Source organism: Corapipo altera, unplaced genomic scaffold (assembly GCF_003945725.1).
Source record: "Corapipo altera isolate COAL_440 unplaced genomic scaffold, ASM394572v1 23, whole genome shotgun sequence".
In the NCBI taxonomy this organism is placed as follows: Eukaryota; Metazoa; Chordata; class Aves; order Passeriformes; family Pipridae; genus Corapipo; species Corapipo altera.
This window is the reverse complement of record NW_020884878.1, coordinates 16,143,111-16,170,574: the sequence shown is the minus strand read 5'-3', so window position 1 is coordinate 16,170,574 and position 27,464 is coordinate 16,143,111. Positions and strand designations below refer to the sequence as shown.

General features: G+C 38.1%; 1 protein-coding gene across 2 annotated transcripts; it reads right to left on the bottom strand.

Annotated features, from left to right (window-relative positions):
* Positions 1 to 262: 262 nt before the first annotated feature.
* Positions 263 to 17,573, bottom strand: DIO2 (iodothyronine deiodinase 2). Of its 2 annotated transcripts, none has more exons than XM_027637633.1 (2): positions 16,677 to 17,572; positions 263 to 5,524 (listed from the first exon to the last, which is right to left on the bottom strand). In XM_027637633.1, exons 1-2 carry the CDS (start codon positions 16,896 to 16,898, stop codon positions 4,907 to 4,909), a joined length of 840 nt encoding a protein of 279 aa, XP_027493434.1. In that variant the 5' UTR covers positions 16,899 to 17,572; the 3' UTR covers positions 263 to 4,906. The 2 variants fall into 2 exon arrangements, with proteins under 2 accessions (XP_027493434.1, XP_027493435.1); XM_027637634.1 differs by having other exon boundaries at positions 4,952 to 5,524; positions 16,677 to 17,573.
* Positions 17,574 to 27,464: the final 9,891 nt, after the last annotated feature.

Sequence of the window (27,464 nt, the reverse complement as noted above, 5' to 3'; positions counted from 1 at the left end):
CAATTCCGAGCAGACTCAACCGCAGTCCTTGCAGCTCTCAGTTTCTCTCCCCTTCACCTTTCTTAAAAGTTGAGGAGTAGTCAGATATTAAATTCATCCCACCATTTATAAAGGAGTTTGCTTGTATTACTGAAGATTTAGTCAGGGTGCCATAGGTTTTTGTATTAAATACTGGTTTATGTTTCCTTGGTCTAATGTCTAGATTCCAGTTTGTGTTAGCAGCCAGTATTAGAATAAGAAGTCACAGAAAAGATATATTTTCCTTTATCATTTATTATAACATAAGAAAAACAAATCTAGAAAGCATATTTCACAGAGCACCATATTGTAACAAAATTTTGCTGGCTCTCCTGCAAAATGTATTTTTGACATTTAAGCAATGACACACACATAGTCAGTACACACAGGACCTACAACATGGCGATCTTATTAACAGACCCAAAGAGACCCCTCTTTCAAATACAGAAACATCAAGGTGCACAGAGGAATGCCAGTGTGAGGGCATCTGAACGCTAACTGAGTTAATCACTCTTTTATTAGCGATCTTCATAAGCACACAAGCCTCCATTGTCTCACCCCAATTTCTCTTCTCTGAAGACTCCAAATGGGGCCCAAAGGTCACTGAATACGGTTTTGTCACAGACATGGTGTCAAGTCGAACAAAACTGGCCAATATTCCCTACCTGATACCTCTTATTGCTTTGGTAATAGTACTGAATGAAAGTCTTAAAAACTCTTAACCTTATGCTCCACATCACAGAAAAGCCACTTTCACACAGGCAGAAACACATCTTCCCACACATGCATGAATGCATAGCACTGATAATTTTTTGAGAAGCTTTGTGGGTTTCACCACCAAGATCACCTTCCTAAAAATCACTTCATTTTGTTTTTCGAAGTGTTCAGATAGTTGTTCAACAATATATTTCACAATATATTTTCTTTTTTTTAATAGACAGGGCATGTCATGTTTTCCTTCTGCCTTAAAATTATATCAGTCTACACAAGGAAAAGTAAAATGCTATCACTGTCATCTGTACAAAACATTTTACATTCCTTTTACACAGTGCTAAATACAGATGCTAAGCACAGAGAGTAATGTAAAATGATAACCCAGAAGAGCTTTTTACCTTGCTCAAAATGAAAAAGTACTGGAAGTTTCCCATACTAATGTTGAGACACAGTATTGGGGTCTCTATTATATACAGTAGCCTTCCAGAATACTTTCAGGCACCTATTTTGTGAGCTTTTGCTCAATATGTATGTCACGCTGAAGCACCTCAAGTAATATGGTATAGTGCCCTGAAATACTGAGAATAAGAGACAGAAGTAAATCCACTCTCACAGCAGACTAGACCAGCTGTGACGAACAAGGCTAGCAAAGCAGTAAAATTTCTACTTGGACTCAAAACAACCCACTGTTACAAAAATTTGGGGTATCTGATATATGGTCACTTTTATCATCAACTGAGGACAATGCATGAAGTTTAATTTAAAACCTTTTCTATAAAATGTTTTAATTTTGTCAAAAAAAAAAGAGGTTATATTTCTATCAGCCATTTAGAAAATACCTTTTTCTTTCCTCTAAACCCGTTTCTCTTTGAAGAAAGCCCTGCTTTCTGACCAGAAATTTTCTGGGGAAATTCAAGGATTTGCAAAATCTGTCTTGATAATCACTGAGGTTGGATTATCTTTAAGTTTTAGACAGGACAGTCATGCATATTGCTAAGAAAAAAATGAAGTTATTGTGCATTTTTTCTTGTGGAAAATCAATGTGGATTTTTCATGTATGGGAGCCACTTTTATAATTTCTGTATACTATGTGATGAACAGGCATCTATGAATTACAAGACACAATAATGGAAATTCAAAAGAGAATGGACTTGACAAAGAGTTGTAACTTTAGATATGCAAATGGGTATTAACAAACTGAATTACTAACTCAGGCTTTTTCCTCTGAACTAAAGGCATGTTTCAACACCTGTGCTAAACTATTGTCCAGCATTTCCCAGATAAACAGTTCAGACCTAAACTGTATAATGGGGAAAAGAAGAGAAAAATAAAAGACTAGTTTAAGTTTTACAAAGGCTATGGAGCTGCTATGGATTAAAAAAGTTTCAGATGACTGAAGAATAGGATATAAGGAAAAGATATTCTGGATATATCAATACATATTTTCACTTGGATTAATGTCTACATGTTTACTCACCTGAGTAAAAAGACAGTGTAGCAAAAATAGAAGAGATTCAGAGACAAGCAAAGAATATGGACCTGAATAAGAATATGAGTTATTGTTTGTCTTAAGGAACAAAGAAAAGGTACATAAATTTCTGTATATATTTTATAATGACCAACATACAGAAGAAAAATTGGGATCACTTCTGTTTATAGTGGTTTAGCATATAATAGCAAGAGATGAGAATGACATTGAAAAGCAGCCAATTTAAATCTGAAAAAAATCTGTTTTCATTTGGTTTTCTTTGTTCTTAAATGTGATTTTTTTGACTGTAGTAACCCCACCTCACAAAATATTTAGACCTCAAAACTCAGGATCAGCTGCTCATAGGGATGATGAGACATCAACAATCCCTTTAGATGACGCAAAAATAATAAGGGCTGAAGTTAATGAAAATTCTGTAAGAAACTACTGCACCTTCCCCTGAAGCATCTGATACAGTCAGAGGTAGGATGCTGGATTAAATAAACCATGAAGTTTGGCTATGTTACTGTTTCTATGATATTAGGTTTAAAAATTTCAGTTATATATCCCAGTTAGTCATGAAGATCTATAACAATCTTCCACACTGAGCAATGAGTTACAGTAATAATAATGAAGGGACAACAGAGTAATTATTATTAGGGGTTTTAGACACCACTTATATGCGCATGCATGTGTATATACTTACATAAAAATGTATTATATACATACAGATGCATACATAAATGCATACATATGTATACACACACACAGAGACACATGCCTTGTAAGAAGTGGAGCTCACCAGGAGATCTGAAGACCATTCTTTACACCCTTCTCTGGTACGCATTACCAAACTGTGTAAGTGTGTGTGTGTATATGTTTAACAGTGTTTTGAGGACAATGTGAGAATGGGAAGCATGAATCTGAGTATAGGAGAAATCACCCATGTTACTGTCATTATTTCAGATCTGTACTTGAAAACACATTTCCAAATTCCTTGTACATTGGCTAAGTTGACCAACAACCTAGCAAGAAGAAATACACAATATTAATGGGCATTGTGAAAATGGAAATAATTATGTATGTATTTTCTGTTCTTTCCTGTGTTAATATCAGCACATCATATTCCTGACAATGGGCAGGATGAGAAATTGTTCACCACTTACACTGTTTATCTGTTTCATGTTTCTGCAAAGTTGAGAGAAAAATTGGATAGTCTATCTCCATATAGGTTTTCATTTTTCAGATCTAATGGGTTAGTTCATTGTAAATCTGCCTTTACCTTAGGCTTGATCAAATAATTTTAGTTTTAGAAATACTTAATGTATACTCTAAGCTCACAGTATCTCTTCAAACATAAGATTAATTCCTCAGGCCCATTTGTATGAAAGTTCTACCACCTTTTACACCCATTCACATTAATTCACACTATTTGTCCTCCCTGTTTCTCTTCTGGGAAGGTTTTTGAGAACAGGAGTGAAACCAACCATCAGCTCATCTGGTAGCAAAACGGCAGATGATCAATTCTAAGGCTACAAACAACTTAACCTTCAGATAAACTAGCATATAAACATATTCAGATAAACTAGCTATAAACTAGTTTCATGTATCTATGATAGCAAAAATCGGCATGCCTACATTTAACAGGGTAAATGACAGGATAGGTTTCCATTTCAATGAGGTAAAGTTGTGCATAAATTCCCCCATCCCCAAAATACACCTGCAAGGTCATTATCTCAAATAAAAATAAAGGAGAGAAATAAGTTATTTTTTTAAAAGCTAAAAATGAAATTACCTTTAAGCCTATTGCTAGACAGAAAGAGCTGGAGATGGGATAAAGAAACAGAGATGAGAACCAGAGAATATTGATAAATGTGTGTTGTCAGCTCTGAGAACCACAGGTTTGGTTGGCATCAGCTAAGTTTTGTCTCATGATGCATGCTTTAGATGGTTCTCAATGTTTTGTTATAAATAGTCCAAGTATTTTAGTTTTCAAATGGTAATGGGCTTATTTGATCACCTCTGTCTTTTTGGTCCAACTACACAGATTTTAACATATTTCTCAGCAGGCACAGGCCTGCCTAGTGGATACAAACATATAGGTAGCATTACGTAGTTAATATGCTCTGCAGAGATGTGCACAGAGAGTACAAATACCAGCAGACAATGGTTCATCTTGATCTGAGCAGCCAGTCTGCCTGAGCGACGCATTGCATGCTGGTTCCTGTAGTCCCTAAACAATAACTTCTCTACCAAGAAAGGACAATCGCTACACTCCACTGCATTTCTATGCAAGTAATTGCAAACTTCCTTCTCCTCCCAGGCTCTTTGCATTGGCCACAGGGGACTAAAGAAACATTTCTGAAGAAATTCACAGCACTGCCTTTCCACGGAATGCCTTCTAAGCAGAAATGCTTCCTCTGGCTCACCCCAGAGCTGACACTTCGTGAGAGGGGTTCCTAGGAGACAGGTCTTCCTGCTTGCCAGCAACACCTTTTCACAGAAGCATGTTCACCCCTTCTGTCCCATAGCAAGTGCAGGAGTGGGATTTTTTTTCAGACAATGTTTCTGTGGAGCTAGATTTTTTTTAATTTTCATTTCCTCGTTAACATTCACTTGAAATTGTTATCAAATGTGTTCTCCTGCAGTCGTCTGAAAGGTTTTATTCAAACCAGCATGTTCTCTTTTTTTCCCTTTTGCATCTCCTTAAAGGGACATATCTGTTAACATAGCTTCTGTAGAGAATGGATTTCATCTTTTACTGAAGTTTTGTTCCAGCCAAAGCCGAACTTCCTGCAGGTTGTAGAAAAAGGGGCCTTTGCCTCCCAGGTAGGCAATTTTTTGTCTCTGCACAATGCACACTCGCTCAAATGAAACCCCATAGGCCACATTGGCATTGTTGTCCATGCAGTCAGCCACCACTTGGCACTGAGGTGGCAAGGAAAAGTGCTCTAGGAGCTGGTGAGCAGCTGCACATCTCTCTTCCTGGTTCCTGTGTTTCTTAACTTCGAATGAAGAGGGAGAGATTCCAGGAGCAGCCCAGCCATCTGATGGGTGAGCTTCATCGATGTAGACCAACAGAAAGTCAGCCACACCAGAGAACTCCTCCACCAGCTTGCTGAAGGCCGACAGCTGGCTTGTGAACGGTGGTCAGGTAGCTGAGCCAAAGTTGACCACCAGTGGCCGCTCAGAGTTGGCAAAGTCCAGAAGGTGGCATTTTGTTCCACACTTGCTACCAACATTCTTCCAGCTGCTACTGCTACCATCACTGCCCTTGGCTATGTGGATTACACTGGAGTTAGGGGCTTCTCCTCCCAGTTTGACCTGATGGCAAAACAAATTAAAACACAGCAAGTTAGTGTGACTTGCCTGTGCAGTATCCTCATGACTACTGTCTTCAAAAAGCACACCTAACTAGCTCCATGGTCAGTAGCATGGGGATATAGCAAATCATCAAAAGCAGCAGTTTAAAAAAGTTCATCTAGCCCACCTCCACTCACAGTTTAGGGAAATGTAGCATTCCTGGCAGGTATACTACTTCATTAATGTTAGAAAATTTGATCAGAGAAATGTTAAAAATGTTAGAAAATTTAATCAAATTGTCTTGTCCTGTCCACTACACACATAGCCCAGTCCACCCTTATGTATTTGGAGACTCGCATTTGCTTTCAGACAGACTACCTCAAATTTCTTCTAACTTTCCTCTGTGAGACAAATTTTCTGGACAGGATTTTTTTTCACTGACATTCTCAATGAGTTGTCTCCACTTGGTTCACATCTTCCTTGAAATGTAGTGTTCAAAACTTCAACAGTGTATTTACCAATTCTCAGAATAGTCAGGCAACTGCTTCATGTAATGAAGTAGCTCACAGAATACACCTGTTTATACATTCTAGATGTTCGCTTTTTATGAGACATCACAGCTGTTTTGCAAAAAAAGTAGACTGTTGATTGGGGATTAACTAGTGAAATGCCTAGCTAAAAGCTAGTGAAATGCCTAGGTCCCTTTTCTGCCTTTCTAGTTGCTACCCATCATGGATTTGAGTACTTCAGCAGTCTGAATTTTATCCTTTGCACTCAGCCCCATTGAACTGCATTCTGCATTTTAAGCCATTTTTCCAATTCTCAAAAATCATTCTGCATTATATTCCTGATCTTCACAACACATGCAGTACCTCTCAGTTTTCAGAGGTTTGAAGATTTCATACTTATATATTCTCTTCCATTCTGCAGTCCAAGAATGAAAATACTCAGAGTACTAAATAAGAGATCTGAGATCTCTGCAGATGCTCATTCATTGTACATTCTGTCTCTACAGTGGACCACCCAAGACTGCACTGTCTAAAATTTCTTCTAACCAATTTGTAGTAATTTCATCAGTGACTGAGTAGCATATTTCCTTTTACTGCAATGATTCTTTACAAGATGATTGGGGGAAAAAAATCCAGCACAAAAAGGGGAAAGTTTATATGATGGTTGAAGTAGGATGAGGTGAAAATAAACTGTTTTATTAGCTCCAGCTCCAGATGTAACTCAGATACAACAGGCAATTGTGGAAAAATTTTGCCTGACCATTTCTACTTGTATATCTATAGAAAAAAACCCCAGAATATAAGCATCTCACAGAAGGGAGTTCCAGAATAAGGTGGAGCCTGCAGAGGGCTCCAAGATCCTTAGCTGATAACTACTGTAGAACCACAACACATTATTACATAATACGATTAGTTTTTAATGAGCTCTGCCACAGCAATTCCTATGTATCTGCCTTTAACATCAAGCTCTAGTACAATAATGCAATTATCCTTTGTATTTCCCTGACTCTCTCTCTCTATACACTGACTATTTGATTACATTCAGAAATCTTGCTTTGAAGGAAACATACAGGGTCAAATTCAGAAGTCTTTTACATTTTATGTATTTCTTTCTGAAACTACAACAATTAAAGTCTGTAGAAGTTAGTGCTAAATGAGAACTGTGTAAAAACTGAATAAATAACTGATTTTTGGTACAATTCTATTTTACATTACATTATAGGGTAACCTAGTGAGTCAGATACAGTAAGAAACTGAGATAGCTGAATACTGAACTTATGCAGTTGCTGCTGCACACAGATCCAAAGGCAAGTACACTGTTAATACTGGATCCTCCATTTCTCCCTGAGAAACCTGACTACCTTGAACAAATCTACAGTTATTCATGACTCTGAACTATTTCATCAGAAGAGCACCAGAAGCAAGAGTCTAATAAAAGCAAAGTTTGTAAGACACAACCCTTAAAGCTGCCAGACTTCACAGCTATATGAGAAGGTCTCAGGGCATGTTGTCACATGATATAAGCATTATTTTGACTATTTTCTGTGGGGCGAATTGAAACACAACCATGCTGACATTCTCACTCAGAGATCAGCAAGAAAGTGAGTCACAGAAAGAAAGACTGCCTGAGACCCACAAATCTCACCAGGTCAACAATTTGGTGATCATACCACTGGAAGCAGAGGATGTGCAGCTGCACCACAGGCAAGAGAACCAAGTGATGGCCCAGGAAAGCACAGCCAGTTGTGCCCCTGTCCCTGAAGACCTGCATCTGCAGCATTGCTATCTGCTAGAGCCTGGTAACAGTTTAGAAAAAGCCTTGTGCTTCTCTGCCTTTGAAAGCAAGAGGCTTCAAAACAGCTGACTTTAGGACCTGCTGTGTGAACATCAAACTCAGCTGTCCATTGAACTCAAAGAAGGAAAATATCTATATCCCAGTTTTTAGAAGAAATGACCTGCCTGAGAAGAGGCAGGCTCAGAGACTCAGGCTCTTGCATTTAAGAAGTAGCATTAAGCATCTTACAGTGTTTAAGGCCACCTACACCTTAGCAGGTAGCAGGTACTCTTCTGTTCAGCTGTTGATCACTTCATTTCTCTCTGCCATTCTGTGAAGTAAGATAGGCAAATCAGGAGTGAGTAAGGTAAAGGGCCACACTTGAAGAAAGAAATACACAGGTAAAGATCATGTGGCATCCACATAACCATCCTGAGGAATGCATTCAATCAAGAAGCCATCTAAACAACTCAGCATTTTGTGATAAGTTGGTGACTATCAAAAAAAGGCACATACCAAGAAACAAATGCACAAACATTAGATCCCTCTTTACCTAGAAAACTTCACTGTTCCTGCACTACCACGTAAATGCTTTTTCAGAGCTAGCTTACCTAAAATGTGTCTTTTGGGTAAAGCCTGACATGTAAGTATTTGTGCTGCACCCATTCCCTGGATGAATAATGGGCCTCAGTATTTAGGACTATATGCTCATCTGGTCAAAGAAAAGAAGTAATGACACGTAATTTATCTCACAAATCACAATTAAGGAGCACACTTTGAATTTCTGATATTTGCTGCCACTCTTCAGAGGATAAGAAAAATAAAGGTAAAAAAAAGCATGTAAAACTCAGCAATGAACAGAGCTGCTCAGGACAAAAGAAACATCTGAGCACCTATTTCCACTTACTCTTCTGGGTTTATTTTAACAAAACCATCTTGACTGAAAACATCTACCCAACACTCTTGAACTGGGAAACCACAGTTTGCTTCTTGGTCATCTTTAAGCAGAAAGAGAAGCTATATATTTTAAGTTCCTCATTATCAGCTCTTCACTCAGGTCTACCAAACGCTTGATTTCCTAGGCAAGTTTGCAAACCCTGAAGGAACAGACTAATAAAATAACTTCCATCAGACATCAACATGGGAATACCCTTCAAGTCCTATTTAACATTGATACCAAAGGTGGCAACAAACCTCACTGTTCTTCAACAATGCAAGTTTGCATTCTGTTTCTCATACTCCTTATTGACTAAAAAAATAGAGACTGAGGAAAACAAAGTACAAAGAAGCCCTTACATATCTATACAACTATACATCACCTTATATCAGTTTCTCTTCATTTCCCACAGTCATGAAGTAAGTCTCATGGCCGCAGGTTACCTATCATTTTAATTTTTGTTTCTAGGAGTGCTTGTGTTGGGTTTTTTCCTCTTAATGAGACATCCTTGCCAAGCAGGCATTCACGAGGCATTTTCTGCTCTTGTAGAGAAGTAATTAGGTCGGTGCCTTGTTCCATGCCAATGTCAGGCACTCCAAAAAGCAGCCCTGCCCAGTCGTTAATGCTTAAACATAAGCAGCAGCGGCAACTCCACTAATTGGTCTTGATGAAGCACTGACGTTCCCAAGAGACTGTTTATTTCACCAGGCTCTGAACAGATTGACACAGGATGACAATATCGTCCTTGCTGATCATCTGCATTGTAAGCCTTGGCCATCTTCTTTGTTGTTATTTATTGAAAGAAAAAATAGCTCTTGGAAAAGAAAATCAATGCAATGAGAAAACAAACAAAAACCCCCATGTATTCAGCCAAACCTCTTTTGAAATCTTACACAAAAGCAGGCAAAATATAAATTCTGAGAAACAAACTAGCAGAATTCCCCTCACACGCAATCCATAATCACGTACTTTTTTGCATGAACATTTGGCTATTCGATGCCAGCCTTCTGAATGAGGTAGAAACCAGGCAGCACGCAGGCATCCCCTCCCACACAGCCTGCACGGGACACGCAACGTAGGCCAACCAAATCTGAGAGCCAGCCCAGCCATCAGCAAGAGCAATCACCAACACCAAAGCAGTGACTCACATCATTTGTGAGAACTTTGTGTTTGCTGGACAGCTTGTTCTGAGTCTGCATTCAGTGTGAAAAGGGAACAAGCTTGCTGATGCTTTAGCACGCAGTCTGCAAAATGAAGGAGATGTGGGAGCAGGAGAGAAAGCCCTATTCATAAACTACAGGCTAGAAATAGCACATACTGCTAACTTTGTGGTACATTCTCCATAAGGAACTGGGTAAAGCCCCATGGACAAAACATCGTCTCCTCATATACCTTTTCTTTTTTCTCATTTTACTTTTATCAGCTTCAGCATAACCTTCCTTGGATCCTGCGCACTGGAATACAGCTTTCATTCCCTGCATTAGGGATTTTCAAACAATTTGGCAGACTCATCAGGCTGTGTCAATTTGCCCCTAAAGAAAATAGGTGCTGCCAGACAATTACCTGTTTGTGGTATTAGTCATTTAAGTATGGACATGCCATGTTTGCGACTAGAGTGCAGCTATTGGTAATGAACTAAATCCCTGGAGCCTTTTGCACTTTTTCAAATTCTCTCCTTTGATTTAATCTCATTTAGCTAGATATATTTTCATCGAAATAAAAATCAGACTCTGGCTGGAGAATTTATACAATTTAGTCTTTATTTACATGACCCAGAGTTGTGCAGTTGATAAAAATCACAAGAGACCCTCGTCTGGAGTAATGTAGGGGTAATTTTTCTTGGGGAGATGGCAGCTTGCTTTAGGAGACTCAATTACTCGAGTTGGAGAGTAGAGACTGGACATGACTTGAGCTCTCCCACAGTCTTTTATTTAGGATCAGGTGTGTGGAGCTGAGGGAGGGAAGTAGGAGACAAATTAACAGGGTACAGTCCAGATAAAAATAACTAGTCAAATGCTGCTCTCTCCATTTAAAAGCTGCCAGTCCCACAAATGAGTATGTATAGCATAGGGAAAGCACAAAGGAACCTTTGCCTTGCACTCTTATGGATAATTTTAGTTCCTCTGATCGAGGAACCTAGAGAAAGATTTTTAAGGGATTTATGTTTCCCTCAAGATGGGAGCGTGGCCCACCACACCATGGCCGCTGGGCCACTGGTGGGCTCTACTTACAGGTGACAGAGGCCTTTGTTTCAGCACCTGGAGGGCATTTGAGTCTAATTTGGATGATTTTTTTTTTTTTTTTTAAACTCAGCTTTAGGACCACGTGAATACACAGTAGTGGTTTTGTCAGAGAGGTAGAGCCAGGGTACAAGAAACATGTACAATCCTTTTCCTGAACAGTGACTGTTAGCTAATTTTTTGTGTCTGTCACAGCCAAAGGGATTTTTCACAAAGCTTTGACAACAAAGCAAGCATTCTTTCTGTCAGTTTTTCACACATAAGAGTGAAAATGGAGGACTGCAAAGAGGTGATGTGGAAGAAATGAAGTTAGACCCACAAAATGAAACAAGTATGATGAGACCTCATATTCCTTTTCCTACCTTTTGTCTGTCTTGAGTGGTTGAACTCTAAGTTCCATGAGACCAACTGTGCTCCTTTTCTGAGGGCACTGCCTAGTACAATGGGTCCCTGATCTAAGCTGGTCCTCAGACACTACTATAACAAACATGATTATTAATATATAATATATTTGTATTATTTTTATTAATAATGACAATGCTTTAATAATAATGACAAAGGCCCAAATTCTGTTGAATTTTTGTTCCAAATCCTACAGGAGAGGTTTTAATTTTGATTTGGTTTTGTTTTTCTCACTTCTTTCAAAATTGTTTTCATTTGCAAATGTCAGTGAAAGCAATTCTGCTAAAGCTGAACTTTGTAAAGCCAATAAAATATTTTTAATACCACACAATGTCTAGTTCTAAACCTTGAAATTATACAATAGGCTTTCTTCCACAAAATCTCTTTATCATTGTCAGATGCAGAGAGAGACACTTCCTTACCTTACCAGACAAAACAAATACAAACAATAAGTATGGAAGTTATGTCTTTGTTCCAACCTTTAAAAGATTTCCCCAAAAAGCAAAGAGTAACTAAATAGCCAAAGACTAGATAGAGGATCATGCTTTTATATTACTTTCACGGATATTTTTGTGATGCTGTGCAGGATGTGCTTAACATGTTAGTTTTTGGACAGTTTTGTTTGGCATAAGGATTTATTTTGGAAGATGTACTTATCAGGCAGGCAAAAGTAGCCAAAGGTAATTTAACTGTTCCTCCCTGAAATCTCAGGAAAATCCCACTGGGTGTTTACTGAACCAGTTGAGTTGCTGCTACATCCAAAGCAGGGCCTACGCTGTTAATCCGGGATCCTGCGCCAGCCATTCTCCTGTGTTGCGGTTGTCATGCCGGAGCTTGCTGCTGGCCCACTCTAAAGACAGTAAAAAGCTGTACAAGTACACACACACCTATCACCATCCATCACCTGAGATACCAGCATCCCTCTAAGGCCTGTGACACACATTTACACACAGATGTGTATGTGTACACATGCATGTTGCCCCCATAGATACACTACAGCATTCCTAAGGACTTGGCTGCTTCAGGGAGATGCCATTAAGGTCTTCCCCCTATCTATCCTGCACTGAGGTGGAGAGGAGGAATGACTTCCTCAAGGATAACATTAGAGCTCTCTACTGGAGACCAGGAATGGTAACTCTGCCTTGCTGAAACACAGAGCTCATATCTGGCACTGGAAATGATCCCAGCATGAGGCCTCAACACTGGGCACTGCTAATGGGCACAACCTTTTTGAACCCATTTTAAAGCATTGTAAGATAATGATTTCTCACCACTGAAATCTTAGAAAGCAGATTCATCCTGGTACTAAATAAAGCATCGGAATTAAGAAAGCAAAAAAAGCTTTTAAGAGGAATATTTTTTTTTCAAAACTTCTCTATCTTTTTTCCTGGATTTCTGCATATGTGTGATACATTCCATATACATACTATAGGCTAAAACAAATACCTCAGTGGCATTTGTAGAAATGGTCTATGTAAATCATGCAGAAGTCACACTAACACCCTCCCCAAAAGTCTTATTTTTTCTCTCTCATCAGTAGGTGTGGCTGCATTCATATCAAAATGTATGTATAGATACACATATATGTATGTGTATACATATACAGAGAAATGAGAGAGGATTGAGTCTTAGAAGAGTAGATTACGTATGTTTATGTATGTGCATTTTTGCGTTTATATACGTGCATGTATGTACATGTATAGAGACAAATACACACAAGTATATATATATCTTTATACATGCAAACATGTATAAAATTCTTACAAACACACAACACATACATATATGAAAAAGAATATTTAAATAAAACTGTTGCACACTTTCAATTATATAAAGTTAACTTGACTGCTACCTCTATTTATCCCTGTTATGACAGTTAATCAGGTCCTAAAGAACCCCTTGTAATGTAAGACACATTTGCCTCTTGGAAAATAATAGGAGGATGGTCTATAAATCACAAAACTGGTGCAGTGTAGACAATATCAACACTGAGTGTGACAAATACTGAACTGAGAACTAAGGAAGTAAAAAAAAATATATTAATAATTGGCAAAATTTACATTAAAAATCAAAATAAACAAAAGAGCAACTATGTTGATTCCAGTAGAACTCTAAAATGTGGAAAAAACCAGTCATACAGAATGTTCCAATAAAAAAAATACTGAATATAGTCTACATACAATACAACAAACTTTGCATTGATTCCCCACTGAGGGTGCTAAAATCTTCAACTGTTGCTAGGTAATCTTACCTACAAAATTATTACCCTCAACAAAGTCATGTGCAATAACACTTAATAAAGAAAAAAAGCAGGAAAAAAGGTGGAAATTTGAGTAAGATATTAAAAAGTTTTTCTAGAAAAAGAGAAAATACATCAGAATAGCGGTTTTCAAATATACTCTAACCATTCCAAGGTCATATCTTGTAGATATTAGTCTTGAGGACAGTCTGTGTGCTTTTAAGACAGAGGTCCTTTCTTGTAATAAATTTACTTTAATTTAGAGTATGGTATCTACCCACAGTGTTGTTCTGGAATGGCTTCCAGTAATTTTTTCTGTAAATAGAAATTTTACATCAGGTACTTTCATGAAAAATGTTATGAAATGTACACAGGAAGAATTCTAGGTAAGTGACACAAAACATAGTAAAACCAAGCATGGTTACTTCTTTGATCCAGTATTCTGCTAAATGGCAGTCTAGCTTTGGTTATGTCAGACATCTGCAATTCTATTATTCAAGCTGAAAATGGTGATTATTTCATAAATACTCCTCAATGGAATGAGTTTAAGCACCTGCTTAAGTACTTGGCTAATTCCTGGCTTCAGCTTGTGAATTGGAGCAATAAGCACTAGTGGTTTTTGTATTGGCTGCATTTTGGCATGCTGTATAGTATCTATATTCCATGATATTTTCATTTCTTACCCTCGCTAATTGTTTCAGATTAAGATATCACAACTGGGCAGTCCTAGTCAGGATTTGGAAAAGGGTAATTTAATGAAAAATATGCTTAGTGGGCCATTGTTTAATATATTTCACTATTTTTCATGCTTTTTAAACATGTCACAAAGCAGAGTATGTTTCAATCATTTTCAATTCTACCAGTACAACCTTTCAGCTGAAGCTTTTTCCTTTTTATTTCCTTACAGAAATAAAAGAAGTTTCTCCTCTCTTGTGGAGGGAATTACTCTTCTTCCAATATTGCTCCTCAGTTTATTGTGTCCCCTTTATAATTTGATTTCTACATTAAGTACCTGTCTGTGACAATCAGGGTTTTCCGATGATCTTCTCTGCTTATGGCCCATAATTCTGTTAAGTAAAACAGAGTCTTTCTATGAATTAATTGTTGGCCAATTCCTTATGTCTTAAGGATAGTTGCCATGAATGGACTTTTTCCCCTTTTTGGAACAAGGTGTTAAAATTTGGTTATATTTATATGTATTTTTCTGCTGAGTTCATTGAGGCCCAGATTTCATTCTAGTGACCTTAAAGCCTGACTGGCCTGAACGACCTGGGTGATTTAATGGTGATAAGAAAGAGAATAAAGTTGCCAAAGTTCAAGGAGTGAGTTTCATTACCAACACCAAAAATAGCACAGATTTATCATCCCTGTAGCATCTATGGTTGGCATCCACAGTACTGAAGGAAAGGCAAAACATGACTTAGTTTGGAAACTACAGAAAGGCAGGCAATATCTTGATTTTAAATCATTTTGTGTAATTTAAGCAAAATAAGATTGAAAATACCACGTGAATATGAGGTTCCTTACAGTTTCACATCTTCTCCAGACCCCAGACTGCAAACAGGTTGCAAATGTGGGAATTGGAAATTTGACTGTCACAGAGCTGTGCTATGGACTTCCACTGGAGGCTTGACCAAGTCATGTGTTAACTGTCCTGTCTTGCCTTGTCTGTAAAATGGGAACAATTGTGTTCACCAACCCATTTAAAAAGGTCACTCTAAATGTAGTTAATGTCTGTGAAGGGAATAAAAAAAAAAAGGCTAAACTAGCTAGGAGAATAGTGGGCTTCATTTAGCGTTATTTTATTTGGGTAACCAGCTGGATGATTCTTAAGGTGGCAGTAAGAGGTTGACCCATTTGGCAAAAGATAGTGTTATTTATATTTGTCTTACACTGAAAATTAATGTCCCCATGTCTTGGGTTTCACACTAAGCAGACTGTATTCCATATCACAAAGCCAGAAAACACCAACACCACCAGTTCTTCACATCTATAGATAAGAGGAAATACAAATGCCACTGTAGAGGTGAAAAAGGGAACTGGGGGGGAAGATGATACAAAAAGAAATATTTCAAAAAAGAGAGCTGTCATCTGGATGACATCACATGGGGTATGTTAAAATAGATGGTCTAAATAAGACAACACATCAACAGACTAAGCACTGTTTTAAAACCCACAGAGGTCTGAATTCAGTTCTTCTAGTTACTAACTGGGTGGCCTGTGGAAGAAAATTCATGGGTTTGGGTCCACCTTTTCAATCTATAAAAGGGAACTGTAGCTACCTCATCAGACCTGGACAGCACTACTGGGTAATGTTTGAAGAAATCTTAAGAGGAAAAGTACATGTTGCATAATTGCTACTGGCTTTATTATCTTAAATCACCAGGCAGCTGTCCGACAGCTAATCAAGTTCATTTTTAATCTCTTGACACGTCTCTCTGTCACTGTTTTCATGTAGGAAAAAAGGTCACTGTTTCACCCTGTGCCCAGTTTTACTATTACTTGGATGCTTCCTCCAATATAAAAGTTAACATATGAGTAATAGAAAATGCCAGTGTAATGACAATGGTTCATTTCTCTGTTTTACTCTAAGCAAAACAACTCTCTATGTTACATAGCTGACATCTGTCTCTGTGGAGCTCTATCTGAAGATGCAGTCTTTTTATAATATCTGAGGATCTTATACAGCAAAAACATAAACAGCAGCTGTGAAAACATCTAGAGCATTTTACAATTACTCTTATATGAAGATCTTGAAATACTTTAAAAATATGAAGATTATTATTTGTGCTGGTGAGGAAACTGAGGCACACCTAACCGGAGTGACATGGCCACAGCTGCACAGAGAGGCAGTGGCAGAGCAGAGTTAGCAGCTCTAGAATCTCGTGAATACTTAGCCTCGACTTAGAAGTACTGATCCCTTCAGCTTATATCTCTCCCACCAAACTTGACATCAGATAGGAAACAGTCTGCACCGCACAGAGTCATTCCCTTTCCGTCTTCGCTGACAAGCGGGATGCTCATCTCAGCTCACCCACCCCAAGCTGACAGTCCCCGTCCCCGTGTACTCACCTGCTTGTAGGCGTCCAGGAGGAAGCTGTTCCAGACGCAGCGCAGCCCCTCCGAGGTCAGCATCCTCCTCCACTCACCGCGCCCAGACTTAGAGCGGCTCAGAAACAGCACCATGTGTTTCAGGAGAATCACAGAGTCATACAGCGCAAGGAAGAGGCAATTGGAGAAAAAGACCGGCAAGATCTGAAGCGTGATTAGCAAATCCACACTTAGCAGACCCATCTTCCTTGCTGCTTCTTTTCAGCTGGATGCCTTTAGCTCTCTTTATTGCTCTGTACCCTCATTTAAGAGAGTAAAGTAAAAGGCATTTCAAAAGCCTCCCTATTCTTCTCTCAGCTGTTCTTTTTAAAATGAGCAGAGATAGTTAAATATGAGCAGGCTAGTTGAAACCATAACTGAACGATACTCATTCAATTCTGAGCTGCTTATTTTTCAGAAATTAAGATGTGAAAAATTTTTCTCTTAACCAGGAGACCTGCTTTTGTTGAAGAGAGAGGCAGCTGTGTTTCCAGTTCCCTGCAGTTACAAAATTTAAGCTGAGACTGTTAATTGTTAACTTTCCTGCACTATCCCATTGTTTCTCAGCTATTTAAGCACTGAACAGACCTCTCATTTCTGTGTCACTAAAGCTAGCTACCAGGTGCAACAATACTTTTTAAAAAAGGTTTATGTACATAAACTTTCTGTTCCTTCCTCCTTGCCTCCCTCCCTCTCTTTCCCTCTCTGCCTCCCCCGCCCACCCCACCCCCCCACTCCGCGTTTCTGTATTCCTGCCTTCCTCCTCTCGCACTCTCTCTTGCTATCTGCCTATGGTGCAAAGTGCTCTCCCCTCTGGAGTCCTAGCTTGCTTCCCTGAAGCCTTTTATACATTCCCTAGCTAATTGCTGCAATAGAGAAATGAAACCCTAATCTTAGTAAAGATCTTGACGTCAATGTAAAAGAGGGCTTTACTTTGGCTAGGACTGCAGTGAATAGAAAAAAATGAAATTCTCAAAACTTTTTTTTTTTCCCTTAAGAGAGAGGACAAAAAAGAGAGACAGACAGCAAGGGTGGAACTTTGCTTTGCTTTAAAAAAGAAAGAGAGAAAAAACCCAATATGCTTCTGAATGTTCTTACAAAATGCTTCCAAATTTTGGAAGAAGTATTTTCATATGACATGGAAAGTGACAGAGCAACACAGAATTCTTTGTCGATGTTTTTTTCTCATGGCTGAGTTTTTTTTCTTTGTCCTTTTGTCTTTTCCAGGAAGGTGTGTGAGTTGATGCATCCCAAAAAAGGGCACACTTCTGTACATCTTTCTCCCACCTGTATGAAGTACAATATGCATAGTGTTAATATTTTTTGTTGTTTTCTTGGTAACAAAAGTGAACACCCTGCACTGACTACATCTACCAATGTGTAAGAGAAGATGAGAAAGAGAGAAAAAAAGGTTTTGATGCATTTGGGGTTTTTAAGCTACAATTCTCTGCTTAAATAAAAATATGCTTCTGCTTTCAGTGCTATTAATCAACTGAGCTTCAAGGATTTCAATATTCCCCTAAGATAACTATTTACATCCACTAGTCTAATAAGGATAACTAACTTTTGGTTAAAATCTTGTAAAGAGAAAACAGAAATTTCCTCTGGCAGAGCCATGTGTGTTTCAGCAACTGCAAGTATTCTCTGCAGCCCCATGTTGAAGGATTGTTTTGTTAATTTCCATTTCTCTTTGTTTCACCTTTTTAGTCCAATTTTTAGTCCTCTTTTCACATGATTTTTTTGGGGGGGATTCAGTAGATATGTTTTGTTTGGGTTTTTTTTAGCATGGTTTTAAATCCCTTAGGTAAATATTTTATGTATATCATGTTGCAGACATCCACAATTTTGGTTTTCAGTGGATGGCTTCCCTATGTGCTTATGTAGGGTCCATGCACCAGATACATTTCACTCCCAGAGATATCAGCATGATATCTAACTTCTGTCAACTCACATCCTTCATGAGTAGTACAAACTTATTTCAATAATATACCTTGGTCTTCATCAGTCTCACTATCCTTTCACTGCTAGCAATTGCAGAGGGTAGACACCATCTATCTTCTCTGCTCTAGGGTCTGTCATTTTCAGATATTGTAATATTACTTGGCCTATCATACTAGGTGGTCTCTAAAGAGGCCACCCCATGCTTTGGCTTGTTCTCACCAGAGAAAAGTTTGTTTAGGTAACATAATTTCAGGCATTTTCAAAAGATATCACCCAGGCAGGATATCTTCCAGCAAATGTTTATTCATAGAGATAACTTTAAAATGTTGCACACATTAAACCAGCGACCTTCTGCATTACTAACACAAACCAAAGCAAAGAAATTGAGTTTCTTTTTCAAAATATTTTTTAAGTCAAATGTTGGTGATGGCAGTGCTCTGTTGCCATAGAAGGCTTGCAACCTCACAGATCTGGCTTTATTACTAAAACTTGCAAAAACACGTTATAAGTAGGCATTTATATATCCCCACACATGGATGAGTCAGTGTGCTCATGTCATGTGAGCACAAGACAGGAACAAGGGTCCCCAGAGCTGCTAAACTAGCTTACTCTCTAACCTCAGGCAAGCATATGTAATCACTTGATTACGAGCACTCTTAAGCCTAGGTTACTCTTCTGTAGATCCACCACTAAAAAATGTATGATTCTGTCTGGGAAGGTCCCTTTTCTTTATTTTGGGAAGATCTGTTAAACGGCAGGCCTGGAGGTTGTTGATGACAGTGCCAGATGAATCATCAGCCATTGTTTCTGAGAACAGTTTGCAAACAGCTCTGAGGACAGTCCAGCTCAGGCTCTTCCTGTTCCCCGGAGGTAAAGTCAGGCAAGAACTTACCCTGGGAACATAATGTATTCTGGGTTCCTGTGAAACAACTGCCCCTACCCACAGCATGCTTCATGGGTGAAGAGGTTGTTTGTAAGACAGCTGGAGACCAGACAGCTATGGAGCTTTGAAGTACTGGAAGCTGGGCAGGAAGCCCGTGGAGCACTGGTGTGAGATGGTAGTTCATATTTACCACGTCACCTTCCTTGCCTATAAGGCAGACTGTGTGTATTGAGTTAAATGGAACTACAACGGACTGTGTTTGGGAGCTTCAGTCAAGAGATGGGTGATAACTCCCTAATCCAACTATAAAGATATAAATCTTTTCCTAAATAAATGTAAAAAGATAGGTTTTGCCATTGCTGTTTTCAGAAGCAGTCTGTCCCTGCAGAGCACAAGGCACTACTAGTCAGCTTGACAATAGAGTCTGGTGGCCCTCAGCAGAGAAGGAAAGCTTAACCCTTCTTCTTGTTGATACTGTTTTTCTCCTTCTTGACTGAAACAATTGATCCTTGTGTTTACTTATTTCAGATATTAAAAATACGAGGGAAATCACTAATTGCATCTTTTGTGAAAGTTGGGTATCTAGAGAATAATCTCACATTTGAAGCCAACAGTCTGTTGCTATTTTCCTGCACATGGTCATGAAGAAAGGAAGAAAGGCTAGATATTTCAGGCCTTGAGACATTTACTTTCTTGAAGGGAAGCTTGATGAATTTGATACACGAGGAAGAATTAGGCATAGTTGAAGTTATACATGAAAGAACTGAGATGGGTTTCAGCTAAAGCTCATTTCAGTTACCTGCTCTTCCGTAACTTCCTATATAATTTGGGCACAGCCCTACAATGTACCTCAGTTCTTCATCAGCAAAAGAAAATAAAAGTCTTCTCATAATCTAAGGAGCAGTCAGGTTCAGTAATGGGAAATTAAACATATCATCCATAATTTGTCAAGCTGGAATGAGCAAAGCCAACAACATTAAAGCATTCACTGTTAATAAACCTTGTATGTGGCTGAAGTCAACAGTATCGGTATAGATGTTCATATTCTGTAATGTTTATACAATTCAGTGCCATCAAAACTGAATCCATGCATAGCGTCATGTTTCTTTCCAGTTTCAACCACAGTAGCATGAAGACCAGGACATGAGGAGCTAGTAAGTTTGTTTACTGTAACTGTCTTGATAACTGTACCTGGACATAGGAAATGTGAGGTGGAGTTACAACTGCTCAGGCCATCATTTTATAGTAGATCCATACCAGGTTTTTACATGTCAGATAGTGTATTTTACAACCTGCAGTTGGTTGTGTAGGTCTTTACTTACCTGTGGCTGAACTACCTGTGTAAGTTACTGTGGCACTCCACCAAACTGTATCTAGGTACCTAAGTGCAAGACCCCAGAGTACAAAATAAGTAGATTGATTGATATTTTGTTTACTCAGCCTTATTTTCTCAGACTAAGCAAGACTATTCTGAATGCAGTTACTCTTTGCAGCACAGCTGCAAAAGGGTACCTCACAGTGACAGGAAAGCAAGGCTACTGCTCTGTTCCTACCCCCAGGAGGTTCATGGGAGAGATCATCCTGAGGGATTCAGCACAACCTGTGTGCCTGCCTTGCCGCTTCTCACTGCTTTCACTGCCAAAAACAAAGAATGAAGCTTTTTGTTTCAGAGCTAGTGTGTCCATGAGCTTATCCCTGGAGAATTGTGCAGCTGCAGAGTGATATGGCTAGAGATGGGGAGGAGAAAAGTTTAGCTTAGCTTTGCCTCCCTGGCCCTGGGCAAAAGTTTTTTATTACAGCCAAACAAGAATTTGCACCTCTCATAAAACTGCATTTTTTCTCTTTGCCGAAAGAGAAAAATCACCCCCTTCTCTCAGTAACAACTCCTTCACTTAAAATACTGTGGATCATTGAATGACTGTCTATTTGCACTTTTTGATTGGGATCAGCAGCATGTGTTCTTAAAGAAATAATATGTTCAATTAAAAATAAAATTATTCAGGCAAGTTGCAGTGTTACCTGAATAGATTACCCATGATATGTATTCACCAGGCCTTACCTTCCTCTGTCATTCCTGGCCACAGCACCACGTCTGAATGGAACCACTTTCATCCCACAGGTAACCAGCCCCACTCTGCCTACTTAAAGCTGCCTCTATTCTCTACAGAATCTGCTTACCAGCCTTTCAAAGGTGAACACACTAAATCTATCCTTACTGCCTAATTTATTTGACTTTTGTATCAGCTTTGGTTTTGTTTTATTTGGATTATTCTACCTTGCCATTATGCTGCATAATTGAGAGCTGATTATTCTGAGAAACTGGCAGCTGTGAGAGGTGCTGATTTAATAGCCCAGAAGACCTGATTCCTTAAGTTTATCTGCAGTGGGGCTGAGCACAGGTAAGAAGAATGCAAATTGCCCACAGGAACAGCTCCTCATGGCAATTTGGAGTGAAGTTCCTGGAGCAGAAAAAGGTAGTCAGCCTCACTGCCCACTCAGTCCATAAGGCAGCACTACAATTAGAGGACATTTCATCCAGTAGATGCCAAATTGGGACAGTATTCATTTGAACTAAGGAAGAAAAAGACCATATAATTGGGTCACTTCTGGATAGGGAAAGAACAAAATATCCTAAGATTTGGCAAGTTATACTTAGATATACCAGTTGTCTATAACTGAGGTTGTCTTGTAATCAAGCCACAGTGGTTCAGAAAGATCGAAGTGCACAAGGAGAACTGGGACCGCTGATGTCTCTGCAAAACCTGTTCTATTGGTTTCAAAGCTGTCATTCTGGCACCTCCTAAGAGCCTACATTCATTGTATGACAGCAAAATGAAAAAATTGACTCATGGGTGTGGTTGTATAATAGTGACAAATTTGAGACTAGAAAAAATCCCCACATCCCTTTGTTAATGATCCCCAAATTTCTATGCAAAACAAAAATAATCTCCCTGTTTCAATAAGCTACAGTAAACAAACCTGATGCTAAAACACACCTGGCTGAGTCAGACAATTTTGGAACAAACCAAAACACCCTATCCACCCTAAAACATAAGGCAGTTTGTTTTAAGAAAAACAGGATCTATAAATAAGGACAATCAGAAGACCTTGTCAGAATTAAAATTAGTCAGACCAAATACTCTGAATATTGCACAAGAAAAGGAAAAAAGGCTTTTATGTATTGAATATGAGAACAACTTAATCTACCTGTAGATTCTGTAAATTACCTCCCAAACTCCCAAGAGAAGCTAGGACTAGAATTTAAAGTCTTCCTCTCACATGACTAGAACTATACTGCCAGCTATATGCATAGCTGTCAATAAGTTATGATGTTAAGGTATTCCTACCCATCTAAAACACTAGACAGATTGGGGGGGTGGGGGGCAAAGGTGTAAAATTTTATTATTATCTCTGTAGTTGTTTCTAAGTAATTTGGCTCAAAGTTCTAGAAAAGCCCTCCAGCCCCAGCTTTTCCAGCTGAGAAAGGGCCATTTCCGTTTTCCCAGGAAACCACTGACCTTTTGCTTCATTGTATCCCTCTGGAGAGCTTCTTATACAGTGTGTTACCACTGAATTAAATGCGTTGTGTGCCCTTGTCATTCTTGCTGCATATTTGTACATGAATTTCAGTTGCTAATGAAAGCTATACGTGACTCAAACTTTCAATCTCCCTCTGTTCATCCTCATATAATTTGAAGTTCCATCTCCTGTAGATAATTTTTGTGTAGGAGTGGAGGCAGAAATGCTGAAATGCCATAATAAAAGTTCTTATTACTGTATTTGTAGTTAAGTCAAAACCAGAAATTGCTAAGAATCCTGTTTCCTTGAACTTGAATCTGATTCTCCGACCATATCTTCCCAAACCAAGACAATGGTATAGTTCAGATCTTCTGTGGGTTGAGAACTGAGTTTTCCAGTCTTTATTAAAAGATATCCAGCTAGAAGTAAAAAAGGTAGCCACAGTACCTCCTTGTAGGTCTAATATATATATTGCTGTGCTTTGTCCCAAATATTCAATTCTCTTTCAATCTGGAACACTGGAACACAAAGAAATTAGACATCTTACAGTAAGTAATGGAGCAGTTTGCCTTTCTGAGTAAAGATTTCTTCTCAAGAGTAGCCTCTTGGATGCATGAGATTAGTAACTATATGCTCTAAGCATCAATCAAAGTCTAGGAAGTGGTGGATACTGAAATAGAAGCCATTACAAATCTACTATTTTATCATCATCCTGCTCACATTTGATATTAAAGTGGTACTGAACTCCTCATTTTCTTTTTCAACTTAATGTGCAAAATAGTACAAAAATGTAACAAAAAATTATATTTTAAAAATATATAAACAAGCTGTCTTAATCTGAGATTGACCTGGTCTACACTATATTCCCTAATGCCATTGCCAACCTGAAGTCAGAATCACCAACGACTTTCCTACATTTCTTAATCTATAAATCAGATCGTTTAATCCTGTTATACATCTCATACATTACAAATGGCCATCTTAGTGTCCTTACACATGCTGTTTAGTCCAACCTTCTTCCTTCTTGCCAAGCAATATGTAGTGGAATGACCATCCCAGTTGACAGCTACAAGCAGTTTCATCAGGGTTTTATTCTCAGTGAAAGCTCATCTGAATACCATTCATGCTCAGTGTCAAGTCAGACAATTTTGAAGTTTTCTTCAGTAGAATTCAAATATCCAAACTAACCTTTCCTCCCATAATTCTGTCAATACTTTATTATCTCCATTTGTATGTCTTTTAGAAATCATGAATTTGCAGCCAAAATATCCTAGAAGTTTGCAGCTTCCTGGGATATCCATGAGTTTACAGGTCTTCATCCTTGGGAACGTTCTTCATCCTTGGGAACGTCCTGAGTGAGGACAAGGAACTTCTTATATCAAAGACTGAAAGTCAAGGCTTCTTTTTTCATTTCAGTAGTTTCAATATTCATGACAGAAACTACAAATCTTTGAATGAAACCGTATTGTAACTGTCCAAAACTCCTTGTAACAAATTTGTTTTATACATTTACTTTCAGGCCATTTCTGAACGGCATTTCTTCAATTAACTCCTTCAGTTTCACAGATTCTTTATTAAAAACTGCTAAATGTACGTGGGACATATGCACAATATCGCTCAAAGTCTGCCTTAGCCCCAGGGCACTAGCTTTTCCTAAACTACTCAGAACATCTGCTCATGCTGGGCTTTTGTTTTGGGGTTTGGAGTTTTTTTGTTATTATATTGTCTTCAGTTTGAAATACTGTTCATACAGGACATTTTCTTTGCAACATTAGGAAAAGTTAATTCTGTCACCCTAAAACAATCTAAATGATAATGCAAGAAGTAGTTTTTTGCTTCCTATAGAGGGATGTTACATATGTATACATTTATGTACTTTCTCTTTTTTTTTCCCCATGAGGGTATTTTACAGCACTCTGGCAACAAAAGAAATTGAGGAAAATATTTCAAGTCAGTCACCTCTCCAAAAAAATATCTCACTCTTTTCAATAATGTTTCATTCCTCAAGTGAAAAAGAGAACTTCTCACATTATGAGCTGTATTTCCACAGATAATAGGGATGCTAGAGAGGATACTAACTCAATAACATGAGCAGCAGAAAGTACTCAAGAACTGTGTACTGTAAATAAGAATGCTTTCTGTCTTCTGCTGACACTGACTTCAGACTCATTCAGAGAGTAGCTTTATTGAAACTTCTGCTTTGATTCTGGTGAAATTTAACTTTTCCATTACCACTTTGGGTTCTTTAGTTGTTTGGTTTTGAGGGTTTTTTAAATTCATTTTAATCCCATTACCCTGTTTTATTTAGAAAGTATTTAGGCCTAGGTGCCTTGCAAAAGTGTGTTCTTTCAGTTTTCATTTTCTGTGGTTAAATTTTGTGACACTTGGACAATCCCATCCCTGCTTCCATCCATCTCCTACCACAGTTCCCCACATTAGGATCATGATTCATGCTCATTTCTTTATGGTTTGTTCATTTTACTTATAAATATGATGTTCAGGTTAAATAATCAACTATGCTAAACGTTGTATTAGTATATATTATAGAAAATCCCTTCCTTGAATGACTTCAATTTAAATAGCAAATTTGAAAGAAAGAAGTGGAGAAAAGGGCAGAGTCTCTGAAAAATTCAGCAATTTGCAGTCACAAGCCAGGACTTGAATTTCAGGGTCCTGTAATTCTTTTATTTCAGTAAATCTCTCTACCCTTTTTATCACAACAAAGAATCATTACATCCAGAAATAAATAGAAAAAAAAGGTTTGATTCTCAGGTCTTTATTCACTTGATGATGCCACAACAAGTTGGTCAATGACAGTGGGTCAAGTAAAGAAGATCTTGATTTAATGTTAGAGTACCCTAAAAGGCAAGTTTATAAAATGGGACAATTCCTTTAAAAAAAAAAAATCAAATCTTTGTCTTAAAGATAAATTTAACACAGGTACAGGGACCAGGACTTTTGCTTTTTATCCCCCCACCATGTCCTTTGCTGCTCCAAGTGCGTTTTGTTCTTTATAGTTGCCTAAATACTTGTTGTAGGGTCTGTTATGCCGCCTTCCTAACCTGAAAAAGAAAACTTCCAAGCAGCTAGCCTTCTCTTGGGGAAGGTAAAGTTTTTATAGACAATGAAAGCTGCTTATTCTGAGGTTCAGCATGAGAGACCATTTCGATAAATGCTATGAGCATATACACGGGAAAATTAGTTCTCATTTCCTCCTAACTATATTTGAACAGGCATGTGAAAGGAAATGTAGTGATTCAGAAAGTTAAATGTAATTCCCTTTACATCAGAAGAATCCTGGTGGTGGTGGTGGAAATACGTGTTTTAGATGGAATGGCAGATTAAGAATCAAAAACCTGGCCCCAGTCAGCAAGCAACTCACTGAGTGCATTTAAATAAGCCACTGAAAATATATATCTATATATATATATATCTCCTATATATCTATTTCTACCTAAAGGGTTATCTCAAATACAGGTTTTAACGAAACTTAAGTGAGCTTTTAAGTGCTTTTTACATCTTCAGGGGAAAGATGCATGTGTCATATATTACTAACAGAAGTCATCAGAATAATACAGCAGACACACAAATTAATGTAATTCATATGTAAAGTTTCATTATACCTCAAGTTATCTAGACAGTAACCTATTATTCCCTTTCACTCAAAGTATCAAGAATCTTATCAAGGTTTTATGTGATTTTCTCTATGAAGTCTCTTTGCAAGTGAATAAGGGCCCTCATCTTCACTGTGTACAGGTAGGATTAACATTATTAATTTAGGATATAAAAAAGATAGACTACATCCTATATGTTGCTATATATTTCTTTTAAAAACTCCAAGAGCTAAAGTATTCTTCTGGTCCTTCTATTACAACTAAACCAACAGACAACTAAGTGTGGGACAAGTATTTTTGTAGCCTAAATAATGCTATACAGCATTTACCTTAGCGGTATCCAAAATTCACCCAGTCCCATTCCTATTAATTCACAATATTTGCCTGTAGTAAAATTTAATTTTTACATCAAAACATTGACAATATATGTGGCTAAGGCATATATGCCCTCTGAAAAACATGTAACTTTATTGACATGTTTAGTGGTATACTTTTATATTTATTACTATAGCTATTCAATGAGAAACTTAGCAGAGTGTCTGTTTTAGGATGTTAGCAAGGTTCTAATTTCACATGAAAAAAGTTAAAGTTGTACCTCTTCCCAAAAAACTCAGATCATTTTCCTAAACCTGCCTGAAAATATCTTCCAAAACACTGGAGCATGCAAACACCTAACTTTAAGCAAGATGTATTTAGAAACTTCAAAAGCATGGATTTGCAAATGCAGCTACCATCTTTCACTCATACTGAAACAAATTCCTTATGACATCATTAGACTAAGTGTCCCATTCTTGTAACATATATGCACAGGCA